Consider the following 25,160-nt stretch of genomic DNA (forward strand, 5'->3'; position numbering starts at 1 on the left):
TCTGTAGGGATGGTTGTGGGATTCCGCCCTCTGAATCTCCCAGTTATTTCTACTACTAGTGCTGAGCAGGTTGTACACCGGGGTGTGAAAAGTATTCACACAATATTGGTATTTCTCAATCTTATGAAGAATGCAGAGTTCTTGGTATTATCATATCATTGGGTGGTAGAAGGTGTTCTGAGGATGTGATTTGGAAAGAGCTTGATATATTTTTTCTCCTCCCCAAATTCCTTTTAGCTCTTTCTGACATGGAGGTGCTTCCCCTCGCTCTACCATCCCCGACCCGCCAGCTGTCAGAGACAGAAAAGCAGCGGATGGAAGATCAGGAAGAGAACACGTTGCGAGAGCTGAGGCTGTTTCTCAGGGATGTTACCAAGAGGCTGGCCACAGACAAGCGCTTTAACATCTTCAGCAAACCGGTGGATATTGAAGAGGTCTTGTTTCAGTAACGTGCAAACAATGAAGTTGACCGTATTAACAATTAAGTTTTCTTTAAAAAGGCACAGATTAGTTAGTATCCCAGATGGCCGTGGTTATCTGTGATCTAACTCTTTTTCCATATCTTACTGGGAATATTGGCTTAATTTGACCATTTTGAAGCCACAGCTGACTGGTTCTTGGCTGCAATACTAACCTAAATCCAGAACACTGTATTGTTCAGGCTGCTTCTTCCACTGTGTGCAATAATTTGTTTTGTTCATGCCAGGCCGAACGCAAACCGATCTTTGGTTGGAGAATCAGCATTGAACGAGCCATTTTTAAAGAAATATTTATTAGATAGTAATATCTGCCCAAGATAACAAATTAACCAATCATTTCCCCCCATGCCTGTCTCTGGCCAGTATTATTATTATTGAGAAGCAATAAGGCCGTATAGATATTATAGAAGAAGCCATTTGGCTGGCCAGCAGTAGCAATCTACAAAATTTTAAAACAACAAAACGTGAATTTATGATAAGGATTTATAGCCTACCTTTACCAAGGTGGCTTACAATAAATAATTTAATCCAGTATGAAATCAATTTTACTATTTGATGGATTTGACCTTTGGAGGAAAATTTGATTAGACTTTCGTTCTGAATAGTTGTAAGAAACTAAATGGAGAATGACGAATCTGCTATAACTATAATCTGTATTCTAGAAGCTTGCTTTTAGACCATCCTATTTACAAGCTATGTTTGTCTGTCTGGTTTTTGGTCAACTTCAAAACCAACTTTGCACAGATAACTGCTTAACAGCCAGTTGTGATGATGTTCTTAGAAGAATAATGTTTGAATTTCTGGAGTTGATTTTTTTTTTATTGCAGGCATATAAATTTGTGTTTAAATCTTTTTAATGCCTGTGGATACTGTAACTTTAACTGTAACTTTCATGGTTTCTGTGAGTCCTACACTTGGGATCTGTGCATGTGAAGACCACATAACGATCTTTCTAGAACTTCAGGAACACGAGGCTTCCTTTTGCCCTCCCCTGAATTAACACTTGAAACTATTGTTTGAGTCACCATTCAAGTTGATATGTGACAGTCCTGAGTTCTAGACATACATTATCTTGTGGGTGTCGGTTGGATTATTCCTCCCTGATGGTTCGCCTTGGAAGTGATGTATGCATAGCCTCTAAACGTATGGGTGCCATCTGTACATCATTAAATGGGAATGTACAGATAGAATGGATTGGCTGTAGATGTTTAGCCTGAAGAGGAGCAGACTGAGAAGTGATATGATAACCATCTTCAAGTACTTGAAGGGCTGTCATATAGAGGATGGTGCCGAGTTGTTTTCTGTTGCCCCACAAGGTCGGACCAGAACCAACGGGCTGAAATTAAATCAAAAGTTTCTGTCTAGACATTAGGAAGAATTTTCTAACAGTTAGGGTGGTTCCTTAGTGGAACAGGTGGTGAGCTCTCCTTCCTGGAGATTTTTAAGCAGTGGCTAGATGGCCATCTGTCAGCAATGCTGATTCTTTGACCTTAGGCAGAGGGAGGGCATCTTGGCCATCTTCTGGGCATGGAGTAGGGGTCGCTGGGGTGTGTGTGGGGGAAGATAGTTGTGAATTTCCTGCATAGTGCAGGGGGTTGGACTAGATGACCCTGATGGTCCCTTCCAACTCCATGATGCTATGTATGACATTCAGTGAAGTGAGGCTGAAGTGGGTGGGTAGAATCCTGCTCCCTTACCATGCGTAGGCTGTCCTCATCAAACATAACTTTTGCATAGGACTCCTCTCTTTAGCCTTGTGATTCCCGGCTGAGAATTTTGGAAGCCTACTAACCCCACCTGTATGAGCATTTGTCTTGGAAGCAGATGTGTGAATGAGTGTTTCTGCATTGCGATTTGAGGTCTTGAAGGGGTCCCAAGTTTTCTTGGTATAGCATTAACCGTGTTACCAGCCCTAGCTTTACTCTTTGGGGATTGAAAGTGTTTTGTGTGGAATGAGTCTGAAAATACCAAAGAAACCTAGTGTTGGAGATGTGTAAAAACCAGCATAGATCTCTGTGTCACTTTTCTGTGCTGTTTGATTATAGGTTTCAGACTATCTGGAAGTTATCAAAGAGCCGATGGACCTGTCTACAGTAATAAGTAAAATTGACAAGCAGAACTATTTAACGACAAAGGATTTCCTCATAGACATTGATCTCATCTGCAGCAATGCATTGGAATATAATCCTGACAAAGATCCAGGGGGTAAGGAAATACTGTTCTTCTCTTGCTTTGCGAGCACACATTTTCTTCTTGCACTTCATAGCCTTTTAACCATTGCCCGTCATAGATATAATTCTGCTGACTGAGACATCACTTCATTCATCTTATGAAGTGAATTACAGCTCGCAAAAGCCTGTTCTCCAATACATTAATTAGGGCTGGATCTCAATTCCTTTTCTGTTCACACAAGTCACAATTCTCTTGGTGCAATGTTGGGAACATTTCTGATATTTTGCCTTTCACTGTAGACCACTGAGCTGCATGTCTGCAGGGGTTTACTGATCCCTGGGAGCTGCATTTGGAGCTACAATAAACTTCTAGGGGCAAGGGAGATGTGCCATGGGACTGCTGGTCCATCCCTTAGTCTTCAAGGTCCCACAAGACTCCTTTTTAAAAAAATAAACGGTGTATTCAGTTGGGGGTTAGTATTTGTATAAGCTACATGCCATAAATGCAAGTTGCTTCGGTATGAGTCATAGTGCAGTCCTAACTCTAGCTGGAATTGCTTTTCTTAAACAGCAGTCTTCGTATTATAGGGCAGTAGTTCTCAAGCTTAACAGCCCATTCCTGAGCTCTGAGGCTGAAAGAGCTCAGGAGGGTGCGTAAGTGGCCCCGCTGGGATCCAGGCCACTTGCGCCGCCAAGAGGGGCACAGACACTGGCGTTGTAACACTCAAAGCTGGCCTCCCCATGGTAGTGTGGCCCTGGGATGCCGGCTTGGCCTCCCGCCGGTGTCCCGCCACTTCAAGTCCCTGCAAGTCCCCAGTAGGCAGCTTCCTGACCCCTTTCAGGCCAGGAACCCCCCCCCCCCCTTCCAGCAACAGCGTTGCTGCACCAGGTTTTTCCTGGTGCTGCCTCACTGTTCTCAATGGGGGAAAATGCCCCATTTTTGAGTTTTAAAATTTAAAAAGGCTTTTTTAAGCCTTTCAGAGGCCTGTGAACCTTTTTGGGGGTGCGGCAGCAGCGCCTCGGCCATGCTGTCCCCGGCCGCCGAAAGGCTCAGGAATAAGCTGTAAGCAGTCCATCTTGGTTAGAGACTTCTGTGAACCTCCAAGCCCTCCTTTCTCCCCTGTTCCTATCACATTATCCTCAGCTCCCTTTCAAAGTGTATGGCAAGCAACTCATGTCCCAGAGAGGCCTCTTGCTTCCTTAAAACAATGCAGTGAGCAACACATCAGCTACACTTCAAAAACAAACCGTATATACTCGGGTATAAGCCGACCCGAGTATAAGCCGACCCCCCAAATTTGAGGCCAGAAAAGGGAATTTCTTATTGACCCGCGTATAAGCCGAGGGTCAATAAGAAATTCCCTTTACCGGCAATGCTGCGCTCTAAAATGGCGGCCGCCATTTTAGAGCGCAGGGCCCCTGCCCCAGGTCGCCCTCCCGCCGGCCTCCCGGGCCCTCCCGACCCACCCCAACCCACCCCGACCCCAGTGGCATCCAAGGGGGGGAGGGGGAAGAGCCCCTGAACCCCCTACTCACCCGGAGAGGCGGCGAAGCGGCGGCGAAGCGGCCTTCCTGGGCCGGCAGGAGGCCCCTCCAGGCCGCTGCTGTCTGGAGGAAGGCGCCTGGGTGCGTGGGTGGTGGCAGCGCGGCCGGCAGGGGCCTCCTGCCGGCCCAGGAAGACTGCTGCCGGCCGGGGAAAGGTGCGCGGGCGATGGCGGCGGTGATGGCGGTAAGTTCCCCCCTCCCTTCCCCTACCGTATTGACCCATGTATAAGCCGAGTTCGGCTTTTTCAGCCCTTTTTTTGGGCTTAAAAACTCGGCTTATACGCAAGTATATACGGTAACTAAAATATAACTTTGTCTTGGAGGGCAGCTGATTTTGTAGGGCCACAACTCAGAAGGCCCTGACTCAAGCTCTAACCAGTCTCACCCCTTGGTTGGAAGGGAATTTGTGGTGGAGACAGTAAGCAATTTACCTATTGGTTAATAATCTGCCATCATCTCTATTTCTCATTGGTGCTGCTTGGGTTTCCCTCTTGAATCTTCTAGCATTTATAGTTTCCAGACTTAGTTGGTGCTATCCCTTGCATGTTTACTCATAAATAAGATCCCACAAGTTCAGCTGGATGTATTCCTAAAAAGGTGTATGTAGACTTGCTGGCTATGATTCTTTTGTCAATTAGTGGCTGGATCCTGCATTGAGGGGGGCGGGGTTACAGTGTCATAACGCCATCAAATCAAGAGCCTAGAGTTACTTAACTACACCACTGCTTCTCAGGTGAAGAGTCCTTCCCCTCCCCCCCATTCCTAGACGCCCGAGGCCTCTGTTTTCTCAGTAAAAGCATTTCCACAATTTGTGGGAGTCTGACATGTGGTTCACAGATATACCCTGTGTGTATTTTTCGGTGAATTCCAAAACTGTGATCCTATGTGGTGTAGATCAGACCAGGACAGTTTGTGACCCACCAAACTACAGGTGTTTCTTGAGCCATGTAGTGTGTTCTGCAAGATAGTTAAAACCTTCCATCACCCTCAGAATTTTGCAGTGCTGGTCAGAGTCTAAAAAATAACCATCACATCCTTGCTGGACTGACACGTGCTGGTGTACTAGCTTTGGTTTGGGTGGCATCACAAGCTGCGGTTGGCTTAAGTAAATCAATACATCTTCCGTGCAGCCTTATATTTTCAGGAGGTTGATTAAAAAGTATATGTTCCATCAAGTATCTGTATGATCAATATTATCACTTACGTGGGTTTTATTGATTTTTTTTCTGATGGGTTCATTTGATGGATGATGTGCCTTTCAGATATTTGTACCATTGCCTTTGGCATACAAGGTAAGATTATGAATACATTTTTTAAAAAATTAAAATGTCTTTGATTATTAAAATGAGAATTATGCTAATTTTGTAGATAAAATAATTAGGCACAGAGCCTGTACTTTGAAGGACACTGCTCATGCTATCATTGCTGCTGAGTTGGATCCAGAGTTTAATAAAATGTGTGAAGAAATCAAGGAAGCAAGGAAAAAAAGAGGTATAATTAATTTAAAATATGTTTATCATAGAAATACTGTGACACATAACGTTCTTACCAGTTTTGAGATTGCCGAGTTTAAATTTTGCACTACTTAAATTTGCGAGAGGATCCTTTCAATCCAGTGTGCAATTTGGTACATTATATGCATGGTGCAAATTTCTGGGTTGCTGGTTTCAGAAAGTTTTTCAAGCCTTCCTAGAAAGAGTTGTAAGCATGTGGGAGAATTTAGCATTTGCAAACCTGCTAGACTTTCAGCCTCCCTTGATCCTCTCCTTATGACATTTTCCCAGGCAGATTGACGGAGACTTCAGGCGCTTTAAAACTGATCTTGGTAAGCTTTGTGTAAAGTGGTTTACTGCTGGAGGATTAAGCATATGAATAATTCTCACACGTGTCAGCACTTGTCTTGTATACCCAGTTTTAGAATATGAGAACTGGCTCTCAGGCAACGTATTGAAATTAGATACACGTGCTTGCAGGACACTATGATCTTGGAGAACAGTGCTTAGCAAAGGCAAGCAGGAAGCATCCTCTTTGAGCAAGAAACCTACACAATGGTATGTGTTCCACGTTGACCAAAGTCACCGTCACATTTTGGCTCGAGAGTCCTTCCAGAGTACTCTTTAACTAAGAGTAGCTTTATAACTATAGTATACTTTCACGTGGTGGCTCAGAACCCCCCCCCAACCCAATTGCTGCATAAAAAAGCATTTTAAGAACAAAAAACAGAGCAATCGGAAAGGGGGGGAGAAATCGAAGCCTCAGTTTTACAAAGCCTTTCTTCTGCTCAGAAAGAGCTCCGAGGAAGCATTTGAATCCCCTCCTCTTTACATGCTGCATTTTAATTGGCTGTGAGAGAAACCAAGCTTGTGTGTCCCGCGCTTTGCCTTATGCATGGGGATTTCACCTGGGCTGAGCTCGGGGAGAGGGAAGAATCAGGTTAAGAGCGGAACGGGAAGTCCTGGGTTTTGTGAGGGCTGGCAGCAAGGTCATCTCTAATGGATGGAAAACTCATGCATAACTCCAAGGAACAACCAAGACAGATCGGGGGCAAACGTAAGTGAAAGTACCCATGCATAAATTACCTTAGTCTTAACTGTGGTTTTATATGAATGCCACAGTCCCGGTTTATTCCCTGGCAGTGCCATTGCATACTCCTCTGACCACAGAGATGCCTGGCTAGGGCAAAGGTAATGAAACCAGCATTTGTCACAGCAAACCAGGATGTTGGTGATTCTTTGAGAGATGAATCCTGGCTGCACAAACAAATCATTGTTTAAAATGAGCAATGTTGCCACATTATGTCTGAATGTAACCTGTGGGATTGTGCAGGCGTTCTATGAAGCTATGGCTTATTTCGACTATGGTTAGTTTGTGGAACTAGGATTTGGCTCATAAGACAGTCAGTCAGTCCTGGGTTATCTCTCTTAAAGCTGGTTTCAGAGCCAGCGTGGCATAGTGGTTAAGGGCGGCAGGCTCTAATCTGGTCAAACTGGGTTCGATTCCCCACTCCTCTACATGAAGCCTGCTGGGTGACCTTGGGCCAGTCACAGTTCTCTCAGAACTCTCTCAGCCCACGCAAAGCAATTGCAAGCCACCTCTGAATGTCTTTCCTTGAAAACCCTATGGGGTCGCCATAAGTCAGCTGTGACTTGACGGCAAAAAAAGTGCTTTTGCACTTCTGTCTTCTTCATAGTGTTACCAATTCCAGTAGTTACCAACTATTGGTTAGCAGTTCTGCAAGGATGAGGAAATCCTCCTTGGGCAATTAAAGATGTGGTCACAGGAGACAGCTAACAAGAGGCAGTGAAAGGTAACAGAGGTTTGGTTTTTGGGTCTCTCTTGCCAGACACCTCTGTGTGAAGCAACAGCAGGAAACAAACCTGGATTTAGCCAGGATTACGTATTTGTTACTTGAGGCGAAACCATGGCTCGGAACTGTGGTTAATAAACCAGCTTGAGATACGTGCTTCAGATCTTGGTTTGACTGACTGTACCCAATTGTAGTATAACATCCTGCATTTGAATGATCAGCTAACCATAGTTTAATTAAAAAATAGTTTTGCACTTCATTTGAACCAAACCTGTGTTTCTTCACAAGAACTTCTGTAAGGATATCTAGAATACTCTCTCTTAACGGGCAGCATTTTTTGTCAAAATAAGCTTTAGTTTAACCAATGGTTGATCTTTAATGGGGTTGAAGCACCTTTCAGGTTTTTCTCTAGCAAAGCTAGACATTTCCAGCTATAAATGATTGGGCTACAGATGTCTGCTTAGGTCACTGGCTTTTTAATATTTAAAGTATAATATATGGCCAAATTATTTAAATTGAGATCTAAACCCCACAGTTGGCTTGTCTATAATTAAGTACTTGGGAGAGGAAGATGGAGTTGGGTGTAACATTTAGAAATAGCACAGGAAACTCATCAGAATCTGATGTGGTCATTTTAACATCAGTTGCTTTTGCTGGAAGGAAGGGGGTCTCAGTTCACTAAGCCAAATATTAAATTAAGAAGTTCATTGATGACAGTGTGAGAATTTCAAAATCAGAAATAAAGATTCAGTCTTGTAAGAATGCAATAGGTACTAGACAGGGTGGGCGAGTGATAAAAAGCAGAATTGGCTTTTATGTTGTCCTGAAATTTTGAATCTCATTCAAGGGGAAGGGCTGTGGCTCAGCGGTAGAGCATCTGCTTGGCATGCAGAAGGTCTCAGGTTCAATCCTTGGCATCTCCAGTTAAAGGGACTAAGCAAGAAGGTGATGTGAAAGACCTCTGCCTGAGACCCTGGAGAGCTGCTGCCGCTCTGAGTAGACAATACTGACTTTGATGGACCAAGGGTCTGATTCAGTATAAGGCAGCTCCATGTGTTCATTTAGAGTAGGATTAAATTGTGTGACAAAGCTCTACTTCGACTGCCCTGCCTAAAGAATTCTAGATGGGCTATACCTTCTTTCAACAGCTGGCCTGTTTACGTTTTTCTGTTCTGGTCTATGCAAATGGGTTTGTGCTGTCATGGCAGGCACCCAGAGGCCCATGGGCTAAATATACTGGTGAGCATTTGCCAACTGGCCTGCAAGTCACCTGTGCCCATCTACTGAGTAAAAACACCCTGACCCACCATCCATAAAAACTGGATTTAGGAGGTAAAAGAATTGACTTTACAAAAACATGGCTCTTTTTTCACACATCTTTTTCAGTTTGCATTGTGCTTGGTGTGAAGCATTCGGCTCTCAATAGCTGTTAGGTGAGTTTGTGATGAATGCAAACTAGTGGTGTTAAGAGAAATTCTCTTAATTCCTCTTTACCCAATTTCTCCCAGAAATTCAGCAATCCACCCCCCCTCTTTTTCGAGTTACTTTATAATCAGTTCTGTTTTTATCAAAGAGAAATTCGAAGAGAGGAGGGGGCAGGAAGGGAGGTTCTACAACGTATCAGAAGTTTTCTCTGTAGATGCTTGCTTTCCCAACCTTCCTGTCTTCCTGTTACAGCACCACCCTGTGGTGTGCTACAAAAAACTTCAAGGGCTGAAGTTACAGTGGTGTGCCTTGATCTCTCTTCTTCAAAGAGAAAGCCACCTTCATTTGAAAGAGAAAAAAAGAGAATAAGAGGAATCAATGGCTATATCTAAAAAAGTGAATGGGGGGGGGGGAATCCACCTTTCCTATAACAAACCCTGGCGAGAACTACTTAATTTCTCATCCTCGTGCTCCTCCCAGTGGTCTGAGAGCATAACTACACATTACAGGCAAACAACCAAGACACTTGCTTTTTTCATACCAAATGCTTCAGAAAGGAAAGATAAGGGGTGGAAAAATGGATTGGAGGAGGGAATGTGTGTTTGTTCAGCAGGGTTGAAGATCAGTTTTACGCACTCTTCCAAGATACAAACCTTGAACACATACATGGAACTGCCTTATACTGAATCAGACCCTTGGTTCCAAAGAAAGTCAGTATTTTCTACTCAGACCGGCAGCGGCTCTCCAGGGTCTCAGGCAGAGGTCTTTCACATCACCTACTTGCCTAGTCCCTTTAACTGGAGATGCCGGGGATTGAACCTGGGACCTTCTACATGCCAAGCAGATGCTCTACCACTGAGCCCAGCCCCCCCTTGGAGGGCTAATGTGCTGAAATGAGCATGCCCTTTGCAAGGCTCCCCCCGAATTAGTTCTGCTTCTCTCCTGCTAGTTTGGCTCTCCAGGGTCTCAGGCAGAGGTCTTTCACATCACCTACCTGCCTAGTCCCTTTAACTGGAGATGCCGGGGATTGAACCTGGGACCTTCTACATGCCAAGCAGATGCTCTACCACTGAACCACAGCCCCCCCTTGGAGGGCTAATGGGCTGAAATGAGCATGCCCTTTGCAAGGCTCCCCCCGAATTAGTTCTGCTTCTCTCCTGCTAGTGTGGCTGTGTTCAGGCCCTTTCCTGAGTTCAGGCCCTTTCCCCTTCAGTCCTCAGGTTGTAATGTTGTTCATGCTGAATCACTGAGATCTAGCTTCTTATATTTGGTCACAGTGTGAACAGATGTAATAGTATAAAACTATATTAAAATACAGCGTGGTGTAGTGGTTAAGAGCGGTGGTTTGGAGCAGTGGACTCTGATCTGGAGAACTGGAAAGTCGGCATATAAAAACCAACTCTTCTTCTTCAGGATGGCACACGTTATGCCCTGTGAAGATTTTGAGGCTGGGGTCCAATCCCTGCTCAACTATACAGTCCCCTGCATGATCTTAGGCACATTTCTCCGCCCCCCCTTCAGTTGCCTGGCTTCACGATGGGAGTAGTGATGATCTTCCTGGGGGGGGGGGAGACCAAGGGGAAATTATGAGAGCACTTCATAAAACATACCGCAAACATGCTATAGAAATGGTACAAATAAGACATACTTTTTTTTTTTTGCAATATTCATGGGTAGTAATCTTCCCTTTGTAAGTTATTGTAAAATAAAAGCCCCTTGTTGTGCATAGTAAAATAATTTTGCTGTAATATTGAATAGCAGCATATATAGTTTCTGGAGGGGGAGCCTAAAAAGTTCAAGTGGGTGGGATGTGATTCTTTGCTAAAATGGAGTGTTTTTTAAAATGTTCAGTGGTTAAGAAACCAAAATGCGAGTCAGAATCTTACCTCTGACAAACATACTATGAGACAATAGGGAATCCCCTAGCCTCTCTGCTATTTAACCATAACGGTACTAATACTGGCCTACCATACAAGGTTGTTGAAAAAATTGCAGCAGGATAAAGTATGTGAAGCACTTTTTACACTCTAATGCCCTGTATAAATACTACAAAGTACTGTTTTCTTTGAAATGGGAGGGTGGCGTTATTGTTTTTTTTTAACCACCAGGTTTTAATACTCTTAAGGCTGTATATCTGATGGATTCCTTTGCTGGGAGAAGTAAATACCCTTGATGTAAATCGTTGTTTTGTTGCGTTCCAGCTAAATGTCTTTAATTACTGTCAGGTTTTAATGTAACTTTATATTGCACGCTTCTGTTTAAAAAAACTCGGTTCAGGTTTATAGTGTGAGGATTATTTAAATAGGTGTGCTTATCTTCTGTCCTCAGGCTTATCAGTAGCAGCAGAGCAAATAAATCCTCACGACACTGTACAGAAAACAGAAGCTAGAGTTGAAGAGGCTTTGCAGAACAAACAGAAAAACCCAATGTCAGTGTGGCACAACTCCGCGAATAAATGTGCATGTGAGTATTTCTAGTCATTTCATTCAGGTGGTAAATGCACCAGTAAGTAACCAATACACGCATGTATCTGACGCACATACTTTTTGTTAACTCTCTGTAGTTTGTGTTCTAGTTGGCATCTGTTTTTTTATCTCCTTTATGTAATTGGTTCGTACTAGCTGAAAAAGTCTTATGTGTTCAGCTGAATGGAATTTCTCCTCATAAAAGTGTTCAGACAAACTTAGAGATGATTTGGCACTGATCAGTTTCATATGTTGGGGCTCACTATGGGAAGAAAACCCCTGTTTTTTGTGTGGTCCCAGTCACACTCTACCATTTTTTTTTACAGTTTTCTGTTTAATGTGTTATTTGCCTAATTGTAAGCAGGGCAATTTGTATGTTTTAGAAAATAAATGGAATACTATCTAGTCCTGTTCGGTATTTATTAAGTGCTATGAAGTTGCTTCTGACTCATGGCGACCCAGTGAATCAATGTCCTCCAAAACATCCTATCATTAACAGCCTTGCTCAAGTCTTGCAAACTGAGGGCTGTGGCTTCCTTTATAGAGTCCATCCATCTCATGTTGGGTATTCCTCTTTTCCTGCTGCCTTCGACTTTTCCGAGGATTATTGTATTTTCCGGTGACTCTTGTCTTCTCATACTGTGACCAAAGTATGATAGCCTGTGGCTGAGGGCAGAATACACATTTTCTGAACAATTAAAATAAGTGTGCCATAATAATAACTGGCGAAGAGTGGTAAGCTGCAGAACTGAAGTCAAAGCTGTGCTCACGACCGGAATTCGATCCTGACAGAAGTCAGTTTCAGGGAGCTGGCTCAAGGTTGACTCAGCCTTCTATCCTTCTGAGGTCGGTAAAATGAGTACCCAGCTTGCTGAGGGTAAAGTGTAGATGACTGGGGAAGGCAATAGCAAATCACTCCGTAAACAAAGTCTGCCTAGTAAATGTCAGGATGTGACAGCATCCCATGGGTCAGTAATGACCCAGTGCTTGCACAGGGGACTGCCTTTACCTTTACCTAATAAAATAGACACAGTGGTAGGAGACATGACTGTGTTCTGTAAGATCCTTGCAATGTTCTGTTTTGACGTCATACTGAATGCCTCCCATGTGAAGCCAAGCATGGCCATTCAAATTCCATTGTGTGCTATTGGAAGCTCGAGAGTTGTATCAGTTCAACCCCAGTTGACTCGATACCATTCATAGTTTAGTTTGTTTGTCATCAATGGGCAGCTAGTATAACACACACAACCCAAAAAGCCTGGGAGGGGCAACTTTTAGAGAGCCAAATTTGATTCCCTGAGGACAAAATTATTCAATGAATCCCTCGGTAAACATTTTGGGAAGTGCTAGTATAGTGTGTTATGTAACTTTAGGTTAGAGCAAAGCAGAGAACTTGGACATCGAGACGTGTTTTGGTAGGAACCAACATGATGGCCAGGAAAAGGAACAGTATTTTTGGCATTATGTATGTTATAACTTTGCTTTGTGGACCTTTACCAGTGCAGATGATGAGGGTGGGTCATGCTGACCTATCATTCATGTTTTGATTGCATGTGGCAGAGATGTAGCTGTTTTCGTGCCACTGATCCAATGCTGTGTATGATATCCTTGGGAGTTCCGTTCTTGGATGCTGGACATGTTCAACATGTACTTTCCCACTATCTGTGGGAAGTGAGCATATATTGTTCCTTGTTTTTCCCAGTAGGTGGTGTGAGAAGCGCATTCTTTTGTGTGTTTGAATGAGCGACTGAGGAGCTGGGTTTTTGTGGGAAAGATTTATTGCTGTCCTGCTACTTGCAGCTCCTTGTGGAATCAAGTGAAGAGTACTGATGAAATGTAGGGTTGGATCCCTCAGATCTAACAGACACCTTCTCTTCCATTGCAACGAACCTCTCTCTGGCCCTCTTTGAAAACTGTGAACGACCACAGCATAAAAATTTAGGCACCCAATTTTAGGAATACTGGGATGAAATGTATTTATTTATAAATATTTATACTCCACTTAATATCTCTAGTTCTTAAGGCATCATAACGTTCTTTTTAAACAACGTGCTGCAAAACAGAATAAAAGGTACAACCATCAGCAGAGGGGGGAAAAACCAGCAGAAGAGCTGATTAGTCAGTCATGTAAACACCACAAGAAGCTTGGGTAAATAACCTGCCTTTTTTACCTATCACCTGCACATCATCTAAGGAAGCTCCATCGGAATAGAAATGTCCCCGATAAACAATGTCTGAAAACATACAAAAGCTTTGCAGTTTCTTTATTTGGCTTATTTAAATACCATGCAATCTGACAGGCTTGGAAGGGCAAGGTATTGAATTCCTGCCCTGTAGATACTAGAAATCCTCGTTAAGTGCTCTCTCACCCTGCCTCCCAATTTTCCCCAGAATTACTCAGTCTCTTTCAAGCTTCTGTGAACTGCTGTAGACAAGACTGTTTTGTTTTGTAAACGCAAACTGCGATTCTTAGGTATAAGAGCTACTTTGCAATACTGTGGAAATAATATACAATTCTGCTCCTCGGCCACAGTTGTAAAGATAATTATTTGGTATTGTGTAATGCTGATTTCAAATGATGGTGTTCAGAAGCTTACTTTTCAGCGGTCCTGTCATGACTTGTCCTCAAATCTTCTGAATCAAAAATAGGTCTGGTTATTTGATTCTCTTATAAATTCCCTGCCTGAGGTTTGAAGAAAAGCCCCTTTTTAGTTGCAAATTATTCCTCCTCCTTTGTGACCACGAAGGCTTGTATACATTGGAGCAGGTTGAACGAGAAATGGTAGACAGTTGAAAAAGTGTTAGGGCTTTTTGCTAGCTTTTCTGGTAGTACATAGTGAGAAATTTAAAATGAAACATTTTCTCTTTCTCAAGTTTGTTTCTGAAGATGCAGGTTTTCTGTTTAGATAGGCGACGGCTGTGAAGGTTAGTATTTCTATTCAGAGAGAAGGACAGTGCACTGAATATATTTACGTACAAGTACATATATGAGTTGAAATAGCAGATGGAAGTTTTTGTTGCATACAAAGGTGATAAGAATTATTAATTTAGTTAAAAGACACCAGTTCCTTTGGTTAAGGAGGTTTGTGATGGGAATTAATCAACTTATTCCTTTGTTCTTGACTGTAAAATTGTGTTATCCTTGAGCCTTAGCACCATACTTAGTGCAGTGTTGGTTTTCCACACACAACTTGGAAGGCTTTAAGAGGGGAGGGGATGTGTTCATGGAGGAGAGGGCTATTCATGGCTACTCGTAAAAATGGATACTAGTTTTGATGCATACATATTCTCTCCAGCATCAGAGGAGCATGCCTATTTTATTAGGTACTTTGGAACCCAGGCAGGACAATGCTGCTGCAGTTGTCTTGTTTGTGGGTTTCATAGAGGCACCTGGTTGGCCACTGTGGGAACAGACTCCTGGACTTGATGGACCTTGGTCTGATCCATCATGGCTTTTCTTATAATGCTGGGGGAAGTTTGTTTTTAGAAGTTAAAGGTAAAAGTCTACTTTTTCTGCCTTTGGTAATTCACAGTGGGTAGCCGTGTTAATCTGTCTGAAGTAGTAGAAAAGAGCAAGAGTCCAGTAGCACCTTAAAGACTAACAAAAATATTTTCTGGCAGGGTATGAGCTTTCATATCTGAAGAAGTGAGCTGTGGCTCACGAAAGCTCATACCATGCCAGAAAATATTTTTGTTAGTCTTTAAGGTGCTACTGGACTCTTGCCTTTGGTAAGTCACTGATATTTTTATTCAAGCACTGGAAGTATAGAGGTATGATAAGTACTCAACATTCTGTAAATAGCTGTGATGTAGCAAAGGCAATGGTATATTGTGAATAAACACACTAGATCATGTTTATCTTGCCCTTTGTTTACTTAAAGCACTTTCCGGCTGTGCAAATGTTTGTGCCTCTAATTGCTATTTCCTATCTCTTTGCCATTCAGTTCGGTTAAGGAGGAAATCAAGGCGCCGTTCACAGTGGGGCAAAGGCATTATAAAAAAGAGAAAAGTCAATAATCTGAAGAAAGATGAGGACGATGCCAAGTTTGCCGATGATGAAAACCAGGGGGAGGACAGCAAGTTGCTGGAGAATGGGGAGCTTGAGGGGAGTACAGACTGCATTGAGGAGAACGGAGAGGAGACAGGCGATCTCTCTATGACAAACGATGAGTCCTCTTGCGATATCATGGATATACACGCAGAGCAAAGACTCAATAATGGGACGGTAGGGAAAGAAAATAGTATTCAGTCCACAGAAGAGAGCTCAAATGAATCTCTGCTAGTGAGTAACAAGGTTACTGTGAATACAGGGAAGGACCCGAAAAAAGAGTTGTCGTTCAAGAGCGACTGTTTAAATGGAGAGGCCTCTGAGGGGACACCGACTCCGGTGTGTCAGGATGACAAATGTGATTCACTAAATGCTGCTTCACTTTCTGGCACCCCCAACACACCTCCTCCCATACAAAACCCAGCCACTGATGATCAACTAAAAGAAAATGCAGAAGCTTCCGGTGAGAGCCCGGAAGTCGAACAGATAAAGCAGTCTGGTACTGAGGCACCACAATGCAGCGATAATGAAAAGAGATCGCAAGGCATAGATACTGAAGCTAAAGAAATCGAATCAGATAAAGAAGGTATGTATTTACCAATTTTTTTATTTTTTAAAAAAAGTCCTGATCGGATCCCACTGTCAAAAGTGAATTCATATGGCGGATGTTTCAGCCAATACAGGGCTGAGGCAGTGGTTTAAGGCCTGTAGCTGAAAACAGATTTGAACCTGGGTCAGTCCACTGCTTTTCAGGTAACAGTAATACCCAATTTCTACCTTACTGTGGCTGCTATATTCTCCAATCAGAGGTCTGAGGGGATGCAGATGTGTTCCACAATACAATTTGACTCCGTCCTGAGGGGTCAGGCTCTATTATAAGGTCTCCGAGTTGTTAATCAAACAAGGTGGTGTTTGCAATGGATGAATCGTTTATTTAATTGGGTAATGACCCTAAAGGCAAGGGGGGGAAATTCCCCGTGTGGGTCAACAGTGGTTATCCATAGATAGCACTGGTTCTCTTTCTGATGAGAACTTTCATGAATATTGACTAGAAAGGAAATTTTAAAAGTAAAAGGGAGAGTAATGTGAAAGCCAGGCTGTCTTTGTTATTTTCCTGAAAGGCAAGGTGGGAAAGGTTGTTTCCATTTTGAATTTTTACTCCTTTTCTAGATGTGTATTACTACTCTCCAGGGAGTGTTTACAAAGTAGTTCACAGCATAAAAATTCTTAGCTCTGTTTTCCTGAACGAAACGGGAAACTTTGAAATGTTGAAAATCAAACTGATTGTTTATAACTGTCAATACTGCTATGGGTACTACAGGCCTGACTTGTGATTTCTGCTTCTTAACTACAGGTACACTGAAAAATAAAAAACCTCGTAAAGTTTCTTTGGCACAAGTTCCGGAGGAGCAGTTCGATCCTGCACCTCCTGTAGTTGTTGACCGTGACAGATTAAAGGTACGAGTAGTTGGATATGCCCTGTTCTTCATGAGGTACCGTATATACCCGTGTATAAGCCGACCCGTGTATAAGCCGAGGTGCCTAATTTCTCCCCAAAAATGGGGAAAAATTAGGCACCCGTGTATAAGCCGAGGGTCGGCTTATAACCCCCCCCCCCGCAGGCTTACCTTCAGGCTGGGCGGTGGCGGCGGGCTCCCCCAGGAGGCTTCCTCAGGCTCTTCCAGGGCGGGAAGAGCCGGGTGCGCACGGCCTTTCAGGGGCCGCAGCAGGCTTCCCCTGGCCCTTCCAGGGCGGGGGGAGGAGGGCGCGCCCGGCGGCGGCGGCCGTGCGGCCCTCCAGCCACCGCAGCAGGCTTCCCCCGGCCCTTCCAGGGCGGAGGGAGCCTGGTGTGCCCGGCGGCGGCCGCCGCGCGGCCTTCCAGAGGCCGCAGGAGACCCTCACAGGGCGCTCCTGGCCAGGGAAGCCGCATGGGCCCGGCAAAGATGGTGGTGGCGGCGGCAATGGCGGCGGCGGTAAGTTGCCCCCCCCTCCCTCCACCGTATTGACCCGCGTATAAGCCGAGGCCGGCTTTTTCAGCCCTTTTTTTGGGCTGAAAAACTCAGCTTATACGCGAGTATATACGGTATTTTGAATTGTGGGAAATTAGAGCATTCGCAGCACAGTTCATGTTCATTATGTGGAGAACTTAATTCATTAACAAAATTTATCTCTTGCCTTTCTGCCCAGTCAGGGCCATAATGTAAAAATTGAACCAAGTTATAACTTATTTTTGCCAATATGTTTCTATATCACCTTTCTGTCATATACTCAATGGGCAGGATGAATGTGATTTGAGGGTGGAAGAATTGATGACATTTCCTTTGCCATGGGCAGATTGCTGTTTGCTTAGGTCTAGACTTATAAAGGTACTAAGACTTTACAGGGGTGGGGTGGGTATCTATTAACATGATCTGCCTCTGGAGCCAGATGGATTTGAATGGCTTAGGGCAGGAGTGTCAAACTCAATTGTTATGAGGGCCGGATATGACATAAATGTCACTCGGTTGGGCCGGGCCATGCCTTGCCAGCCCAGATCAAGAGTTGGGGGGTGGGCTGCCTCGGCTGGCTCGCTTGCCGGATAAGAGCTCTCAAGGGGACGGATCCAGCCCGCGGGCCTTATGTTTGACACCCCTGGCGTAGAGGATTTTTCCTCTTGATGTGGTTGGTGCTCCTGATGCCCTTGTTGACCCTTGGAATGAGGAAATGACCCAGGCAGTTGACAGAATCACTTGCAGGTGTTAGAGCCCAGGTAGCCCCTTGGTTTACTGAGGGGTTGTGGGTGATGAAAAGACAAGGGACATGGCTAGAGCAACAGTGGAGGAAGACTTGGGGTGAACCCAATGAGGCATGGGCTAAAGATCATTTTAAAGTGTACTCTATGGTGGTGATGGTAGTGAAGAAAAAAAATAGGCCCACTGGGATCTTGCCTGCAGGAGGAGGTGGACTCCTCGGGGCGTTCTGTGACCATTTTGCTCAACACTTTGCAGATAAAATCTCTTGCATCTGTACCAATTTGGACTGTGCATTAGCAGTGACAGGCTCTGAAGATGCCAGGGTGCCAACTAGTCCAGTTGTTTGGGATGCTTTTCCATTCATTCAGTTGGAGGATGTAGACAGAGTTCTTGGAGATTTGAGGCCTGCCACCTGCTTGTATGACCCTTGCCCTTCCTGGATACTTAATTGGTTCCAAGAGGTAGCTAATGCTTCCTTCAGAGGGGGATGGTTGCCCTAGCCTTGAAATAAGCTGTGGATGTATCCACTACTAAAGCAGACTACCCTGGACCTGGGAGATTTCGATAAGTACTGACCACTCTCACGTTCCATTCTTGAGCAAGGTGATTGAAGGGGTATTGGCTGGACAACTCCAACCTTTTCTGAATGAAGGGGATTGTTAGAATCTTTTCCAATCTGTTTTCAGGCCAGTTTATTGGAATGAAACACAGCCTTGGTCACCTATGCGAGGAGATGGACAGAGGGAGTGTGACTCTTGATTCTCCTGGCCCTCTGAGTGGCTTTTGATACCATTGTTCATGGCATCCTCCTTGACTGCCTTTCTGGGCTGGGACTGAGAGGCACTGTTTTGTGGTGGTTCTGGTCCTGCCTAGAGGGTATGCTTCAGAAGGTGGTGCTGGTGGACAGCTGCTCAGTCCCTTATCCTTTGGCCTGCAGGGCACTGCAAGGGTCCCACCTTGTCCCCTATGCTCTTTAACATCTACATGGCTCTGCTGGGTGAGGTCATTTAGAGATTTGGGCTGGGTTGTTACCAATATGCAGATGACGCTCAGCTCTGTCTTGCACTTTGGGAGTGGGTGGGTGGGGGGAAGGTTTGGCTGGAATCGGGAGGCTTGGATGTCAAAATCTCGAAAAGCTCAAAACCAAAAGAAGAATGCACTTTGGATTACTGCAAACAATCACTGCAAACACTGGAACAAATGATGACTTGGGTTTTGTCAGCAAGACCTTTGTCCTGATGTGATCTTTCCTTCACTTTGATGTGTTCTTTCCTTGATAGAACCTGCTTGGTTTGCTGGTTAAGAAAAGTGACAACTTGACTGTCGCTCAGCTTGAGAGGCTGTACTCGCTTCTCAACCAGTGTATCTACCGGCACCGTAAGGATTATGACAAGTCACAGCTTGTAGGGGTAAGTTTACATAGTTACTTCTGTTGAGTGTTTCTTCAGTGTTAATTTTTGATAGTGTTGTTACCTTGAGTTACCTTTTAGTTGCTGGTGATTAGAACCAGTTTGAAAAGTATCATGCCCTTTGGTTCCTGATCTTACCAATGGTTGTTGTGTAGCAAAACTAATCTAGTCCATCATCCCCTGTTCAGGCACACAGAGGAGGAGTAGTTGTGAGTGTTTGTTGTTAAAATAATTACTTTACACTTGTGAGTTGCTGTGATATGTAACTAGCTCTGAAAGATTTAAACTCCTTCCCATGACAAGACATTTCAAACTAAATAAATATTTGTTTCTTTAAAATCAAACACAGCATCTCCGCTCATGGAATGACACCACTGCATTGGGATGACCGTTATTCGGAAATGTGTTTTTTTATGAGAAATATGTTTTTATTAGATGTATTTGATGTATATTTAGATGATACATCTAAATATAGATTATACATCTAAATATGTATTAGATTATACATACCTCCCCTTTTGGTGTTATGGCCTGTTTGAAAGACTAGTGAAAAATCCTTGACACTCAATTTAAGACCAGCCCATTGTGACGCCCCTTCTCCATTCACTCAGAGTACCTCGCACCCTGTACACCTCTCTCTCAGGTTCAGGGTACACGTAGGTCAGGACGTCACAAGCTACCCTTCTTGTCTCCTTTAAAATATTTTCAGAACGATGACCATTTCACACCTCAGGTCCTCTCTCTCTATGTCACTCAGAGAGACATTGGCAGGCAGGTTAGCCCAGTCCCCCTTTAATAACAGGCTCTCACTCGCACAAAGTTATTGGGGTGATGCTCAAACACGATTCCATTCACACACTGCCACCATTTTTCATATCCTATCGTGTGTGTGTGTGTGTGATATACACACAACCCCCCCAAGATGTTAACTTGTGTGTGTGTGTGTGTGTTTCTTCACTAAGACACACAGCCTATAGGGTTAAACAAAACAAGAAGTTATGGTATGGACATAACTGCTCAATACTGAACAGCAGGGTGATTAGTTATGTGACTCTTAATGTGATTCTTTCTGTAGTCTGACTTTTGCGTTTGCTGTTTAAAACTTAGTACTATTAAACAGTGAGCTGAAAACTACTTCTGATCTCCAGCGTTATCCTTTGATCTGACCTATCTAGGATAGCGTTTTTTTTCTGGGCACAACAAAAGTAAGGTAGAAGTTACAACGTTTTGCTTCCATTGAATTTTTGAACTTTGGTCCTATTCCTGCAACTGGGATCTCTTGGTTACAAATTGACTATTTTCTGCTAGCTCAAAGCAGCTCTTCTCCACAGTTTCCCTCAGTCAGGCATCCTCCTTTCCCCTCTCGTCTCCCCAGTTGCCAACACCCAACGGCTGCTCTTAACTGCCGTTCTCCAACTTTCCCTCCTCAACGTTCCGTCAGATCTCATTGGTCGCTCTTAGGGAGAGGTGGAATGTAACCTGTCTGTCACACCCATATTTATTCCCATTGATACAACTGTTAACTAAAGCAGCTTGAATCCTCAAGAACTGGTTTATAGTTTGAAGTCTACCTCATAAGCTATAATATTGTCACTGCACAAAGATAATTATGGTTTGAACTGGGATTGTTCTACTTGTGATAGTATCCTCCACAGAGAGTTGTTCTTTTAAGTCCCTATGCTTGTGAGAGTTCTGTGGGAAGTTTTCACTTGGCCCTTTCCTTTCACCGCCAACCCCTTTATCCAAGTAGCTGTGAGCAGTTAACATTTTTGCCTTTCGCTTTCAGGAGATGGAAAGAACTGTTCATACGTTTGAAACATTCCTGTGAACTCTTCAAGGCGTGAGAGGTTTATCTCTTCATAAGCTGCTCACCAGAGAGCAGTCTTCTGAGCCATTCAATTTCCAGTCGCACCAAGTATGTGCAGAGCCTTGGTCTTAGCATGCTCGCTCTCTCTGTCTCACTTTCTGTTATGAATTTGGTGCTATTGTCTCAGGTACCTGAAACCAGCCAGCCTACAAGAACCAAACGGAACTTCATAAATATTTGTATCTTGATATAAATAAAGAATACAATGCCACAACTTGGAGATTTTTTTTGGTGCTACAGAAACTGCTCTCATTTCTGCTGTCTACATGCATTATTTTGTGAGAAGCTTCAGGCAAAATGGAGCAGGCTGAGGAGAATACAAAAGCAAAAACCACCACACTTAAACCGGATAGAGCTGATCTAAACTGATTGTTTTGAAGTGGGCAACTTTTAAATTTTTACTTTCTGGTTTTTTTCTCTCCCCTTTTTTATTCTCCGAGGTAATGGACTGAAGCCTGTTTTTACAGCTGGCAGTGAAGAATTGTAACAATGAATTATTAACTTGGTATACAATAATGTGAAGATGAGGCTCTCTAGAGCTGCCTTCAATGTGCCTTTTTAGTCAGAGGAGGAGGAAGTGGAGGAGGAGAAGGAGAAGGCTATTCAAATGGTTGGGATTGTAGCCAATGGCAGAGTTAGAAAGTTCGTTTCAAAAGCCTGTGTTCCCAAAGAACAGCTTCAGGTTCCCACACTGTCGAAAGCAGCCAGTATTATGTTTTAACATGTCTGTGTTGCTTTGCAGAAGATTAAATTATGGATATAACCACAAGTTATCTCAAGTTGGTAAAAAAAAATGCATTTGTTTCACAGGTGTATTAAAAGCAAATTACCCAGTGAAAGGTTTGCAGTGGGTATTTAAGGAGGCTGTGGTTTTTTTGGTTTTTTTTACATGTTCCATCTTACTCCTTTAGAATTTTTTTTTTTTTAAAAAACAACAGATTTCTTTCCACACTTTCATTATGTTGGAAGCTAAGACTAACTGGGTGGCCGTACGCAGGAAAGATAGCTGGTTCTGCAATCCCTTTACAGTATGATTTAGATTAGGCTCATGTTCAGTTCAATCCATATTGAAACAGTATTAATGAGAGGATAACTGAATGGCCGTTCTTTGGTAGTTGACTATTTTTTGGACCACTGAATTGGCCTGTGAGGGTTGCAGTTCTCTGGAGCTGAATGATGTGGTGATAGTTCTCAAGCTCTGCTCTTTTTTTGAAAAGTGAAAGGCGGCACACTAGACAGCAGGAAGTCAGTGGCAGGCCCAGCCCTTCGACGTGTCTCCCAGACAGATTTCTCTCATATCACCCCATAGAAAGAGGTGGCGGACAGGTGAGCACCTGGCATTAAATGTTGTGTTAGGGAGAATCCATTGATAACGTTACCTGAAACTTCAGGAGTGTCTTCTAAAATATGCAACTCAGTATGCTTTGTTGTAAATCCAGCAAAAACGGTCTTGGACTACCGCAGAGACACTCGGCTACCTCAGCTTTTTGTATTTTCGTTACCAACAGTGTTTACAGAAAGCTGTAATTGCTCTGCTGCTGTTCACATGCTGAAGCTAAGGTACATGACACCCAGGTGTGTTGCTTGTTTGTAGTAAGCCACTGCTGAAAATCAGACGCCGGCCTTGGGCTGCTGCAGTGATCCAAAGTGCATTCTCCTTTTGGTTTCGAGATTTTGACATCCAAGCCTCCCGATTCCAGCCAAACCTTCCCCAGGCCCTCCCACTCCCAGATACCACTTGTTTAATTCTTAGTATGCATCTAGTCATCGTGTTCAAAACACAACTCCTGTAGAAATGCTGTATTTTTAGGTGGGAAAGTGCGATTAAAACAAATACATTTTAAACGAGTACTTTGTTCCTTTTTAGAAATTTGATTGTGGGGGTCTTTTTCCATTTTTTCCGTTAGCCTTTTTTGCCATCAACACTGTTTAGGATATGTTGCTGACAAATCCATTAGCATTTTGTATTTTGATGGAAATTGTTACAAAACTCTTTAAGATTTGAAGAAATAAAAATGTAGCAGATTTTTTGTAGCAAGTTTCTGGTAAAACAATTTTTTGCAAGTCTCAGGTTCTTGCAGCATTTTTTTAAAATATTGTAGTTCGGAAATTCTTTTGTTCAAGTAGCAGCAGCACTTGTGAAAAGAAAAAAAACTGCATACATTTTCTAGCAGGTTGCTAAATTTGTACAAGCTGAAATAATTTAAATATAGTAATCAAATAATTTGAAGAGTATCTTGAATTTGTGTCCAGCATTAAAAATGCTTCCGACTAGTCAGTTATTAAAAAAACAAAAAACAATCTTTAGTAGTTTTTGAATGTTGATAAAGTGAGGAACAGCCTCTAAATGTTTTAGGTCTTTCGGAACAATTAGCTTATATAAATGTATTAGTGGGCAACATGATTAAAAATTATATATTCACCCTCTTGGCTCCAAAACCACACTAATACGTATATTGTTTTTCTTTACTAATAGCTTAGTGGTTGTAGGGTAAAACCTGTTTATCTCTCCATGTTGTCAAAGCTGTTTACTATTTGTATTTTTGTTTTTATTATTATTGTTTTTGCCACATAAAATTGGCAATAATTTGTACAAATCAATTCCTGTTTCTTGTTATGAATATTACCAATGAACTCCTGGGCAAAGCCTTCTCCTAGGGCCGGATGGAGGTTAAATTGCTGTGGGGGGCTAATGACGGAACTGCTCTAAGATGAACTTGGCTGTGGAGTTAATTGCGTTTGCAAGCTTGAATTTCACCTGTGATTAATTTATGTTTTGTGTCCTCTGTATTGTTACTTGAGTTTTCTCATATGCCAATGTATTTATTATAGGATTATTGGTTTTGTTTTTGCTAATACCTCGTCTTCCCATTCTTTTAAGTCGGAGGGTCAGTTCTGGTTTTGATATTTTGAATGGCAGGTCCTGTAGCTGGTAGTCTTTTCTCTCCCTCCTTCCTTTGCTTCCCCACGCCATTTTTTCGTTGTTGTTGTAAATTCAATAGGAGCTTGGATTTGAGCTTGTACTTGCTTCTCTTCTATATTGTACATTGTTTTACTTAGGCAATGAGGATGTCTTGTTTTTGATTTCATTCTTGTGTGTCTACTTTTGGATTACATAAGCTTACATCATCAGCTATGGTAAATTTTGGATTCTATAATTTGCATTCAGAATTGTGTTTCACTTGACTTCTTTTTCTTTTTTCTTTTTTTGCATCTCGACTTCATTTTGCATTAGTTAAGTAAATTATTTAATTTTTTTGAATTCCTGGATATTTTTAACATTTTACTGTAATTTGTAATATAACTGCTGTGAAATACTTGAATAAAGATGACAAGTAAAATGATCCTCAGTGTCTTCTGAAAGCCTTCACATTTTCTACTTTAGGCGCCTGATTCAAAGTGATTAAATAGGTGGTATCATCCGTGTCTGTGTTTGCTTAGGAAATGCAAAACCGGACCTAAGCTACGTGAGGAAGGATTTTCTATAAGCAAATCTTCTTTGCCTTCTCGCTTCCTCCCCCAATATGCCTCTCATATTCTGGTAAACAAAATGCCTCATAGCACGAAGGCTGGCAGTGGGGGAGGTTAATCAGAAATTGCTTCCTCTTTTTCTTGTGTAAGAGCAGCAAACTTTGAAATAAGTTTGTGTGTGTGTAAAGTGCCTTCAAGTCACAGCCGACTTATGGCGACCCCTTTTGGGGTTTTCATGGCA

General features: G+C 43.0%; 1 protein-coding gene across 1 annotated transcript in view; it reads left to right on the top strand.

Moving 5' to 3' along the window:
* ATAD2B (ATPase family AAA domain containing 2B) overlaps positions 1-21,662 on the top strand; it is an 85,067-nt gene extending 63,405 nt beyond the window's left edge. The window contains exons 21-28 of the mRNA XM_056856892.1: positions 238-434; positions 2,525-2,684; positions 5,564-5,686; positions 11,256-11,390; positions 15,337-16,026; positions 16,795-16,898; positions 19,453-19,581; positions 21,368-21,662. Coding sequence (XP_056712870.1) covers positions 238-434; positions 2,525-2,684; positions 5,564-5,686; positions 11,256-11,390; positions 15,337-16,026; positions 16,795-16,898; positions 19,453-19,581; positions 21,368-21,409 — 1,580 coding nt within the window. The 3' untranslated portion in view covers positions 21,410-21,662. The remainder of the gene's footprint in view (positions 1-237; positions 435-2,524; positions 2,685-5,563; positions 5,687-11,255; positions 11,391-15,336; positions 16,027-16,794; positions 16,899-19,452; positions 19,582-21,367) is intronic.
* Positions 21,663-25,160: the final 3,498 nt, after the last annotated feature.

This window comes from Euleptes europaea, chromosome 10 (assembly GCF_029931775.1).
Source record: "Euleptes europaea isolate rEulEur1 chromosome 10, rEulEur1.hap1, whole genome shotgun sequence".
NCBI lineage: Eukaryota > Metazoa > Chordata > Lepidosauria > Squamata > Sphaerodactylidae > Euleptes > Euleptes europaea.